This window comes from Colobus angolensis, unplaced genomic scaffold (genome assembly GCF_000951035.1).
Source record: "Colobus angolensis palliatus isolate OR3802 unplaced genomic scaffold, Cang.pa_1.0 Scaffold405, whole genome shotgun sequence".
NCBI lineage: Eukaryota > Metazoa > Chordata > Mammalia > Primates > Cercopithecidae > Colobus > Colobus angolensis.
In genome coordinates, this window is record NW_012117433.1 from 1464536 (window position 1) to 1466054 (window position 1519).

The following is a 1519-nucleotide window of genomic DNA, read 5'->3' on the forward strand; positions in this document are numbered from 1 at the left end:
AGGGCCGTGGAGTCATTTCCCCTTGCATCCTTCACAATAGCAGATGGCCATGCTGGAATTATTTCTGCACTCCTGTTGTTGAAGTTCCTTGTTTTTCTCTGACCACTGGAGAAGTAATTAAAGTTCTGTGTCATGCAAGGGCCTGCACTTGGGAACGGCATTCTGTGAAAACATAGGCGGTCTGGGCTGCACAGGAAATGGGTTGTTTGTCTGCAGCTCCATTCGATGCCCCCGAATACAGACAGCTGCTGTCTCCTCTCCCCCAGTGTGGCCCTGTGTTGTCAGCCGTGTCCCCAAGGGGGTCCCTCAGAACACGCTGTGTGCCGTGCCATCTTTTTGTCCTGTTATGCGGGTATCTGTGGGGTGTGAAGGGTGGATGGCTGGGGCTTTCCTTAAAACACATGGTTCTTGACAATGTCAGACAATCTGGTTGAACCTGTTGGGGGGGTATGTGTGTGGGGCCGGTTCTCTTCCTGTGGTTTCATGAGAAACATCAACACTGGTAACTATAACAACAAAACCGGCTTAGTAATCATCACTCATTGTGGCCATTGGCCCAACATTGGGAAACCCAGGAGAGGTTTCGCCCTCTGACTTTCCCTCTGAATTCTTACCCTTCTAGAAACAGATTTCCTCTAACTTCCGTAAGGACATGGATGCCTAAGTATGAACGGTTTTGCCCCTGTAGTGAGCCGGCAGCAGTGTATCTGTCCTTCATTCTTGCATGTTTTTGGAAATTGCTTTTGCTTTTACTTTTGGTCGCCATAGCAATCACGTGCCTTCTCTGGTTCATTTTGCACAGACCTGCCTCGAGCTGGAACGTTACCTCCAGAGTGAGCCCTGCTATGTTTCAGCCTCAGAAATCAAATTTGACAGCCAGGAAGATCTGTGGACCAAAATCATTCTGGCTCGGGAGAAAAAGGAGGAATCCGAACTGAAGGTATCTTCCAGTCCTCCAGAAGACACTCTCATCAGCCCGAGCTTTTGTTACAACTTAGAGACCAACAGCCTGAACTCAGATGTCAGCAGCGAATCCTCTGACAGCTCCGAGGAACTTTCTCCCACCGCCAAGTTTACCTCCGACCCCATTGGCGAAGTTTTGGTCAGCTCGGGAAAATTGAGCTCCTCTGTCACCTCCACGCCTCCATCTTCTCCGGAACTGAGCAGGGAACCTTCTCAACTGTGGGGTTGTGTGCCTGGGGAGCTGCCCTCGCCAGGGAAGGTGCGCAGCGGGACTTCGGGGAAGCCAGGTGACAAGGGAAGTGGCGATGCTTCCCCCGACGGCAGGAGGAGGGTGCACCGGTGCCACTTCAACGGCTGCAGGAAAGTTTACACCAAAAGCTCCCACTTGAAAGCACATCAGCGGACGCACACAGGTCAGTGCCCACGCGGGCCCCGGAGGGCGGCCGCTGGTGGGCGCCACTGCATTGCACCAGCCCTGGAGGGAGCCAGGGCTGGCTCCACAGGATGTGGTCAGAGCAGACAAATCCTCACTTCCTCAGATGTTTTCCGCCAAAGC

At 53.0% G+C, this 1519-nt stretch overlaps 1 protein-coding gene across 1 annotated transcript in view; it reads left to right on the top strand.

Annotated features, from left to right (window-relative positions):
* The first annotated feature begins 44 nt into the window (after positions 1-44).
* The window catches only part of KLF6 (Kruppel-like factor 6), a 4003-nt gene continuing 2528 nt past the window's right edge, over positions 45-1519 (top strand). Inside the window, exon 1 of the mRNA XM_011955996.1 lies at positions 45-1376. Coding sequence (XP_011811386.1) covers positions 725-1376 — 652 coding nt within the window. The 5' untranslated portion in view covers positions 45-724. The remainder of the gene's footprint in view (positions 1377-1519) is intronic.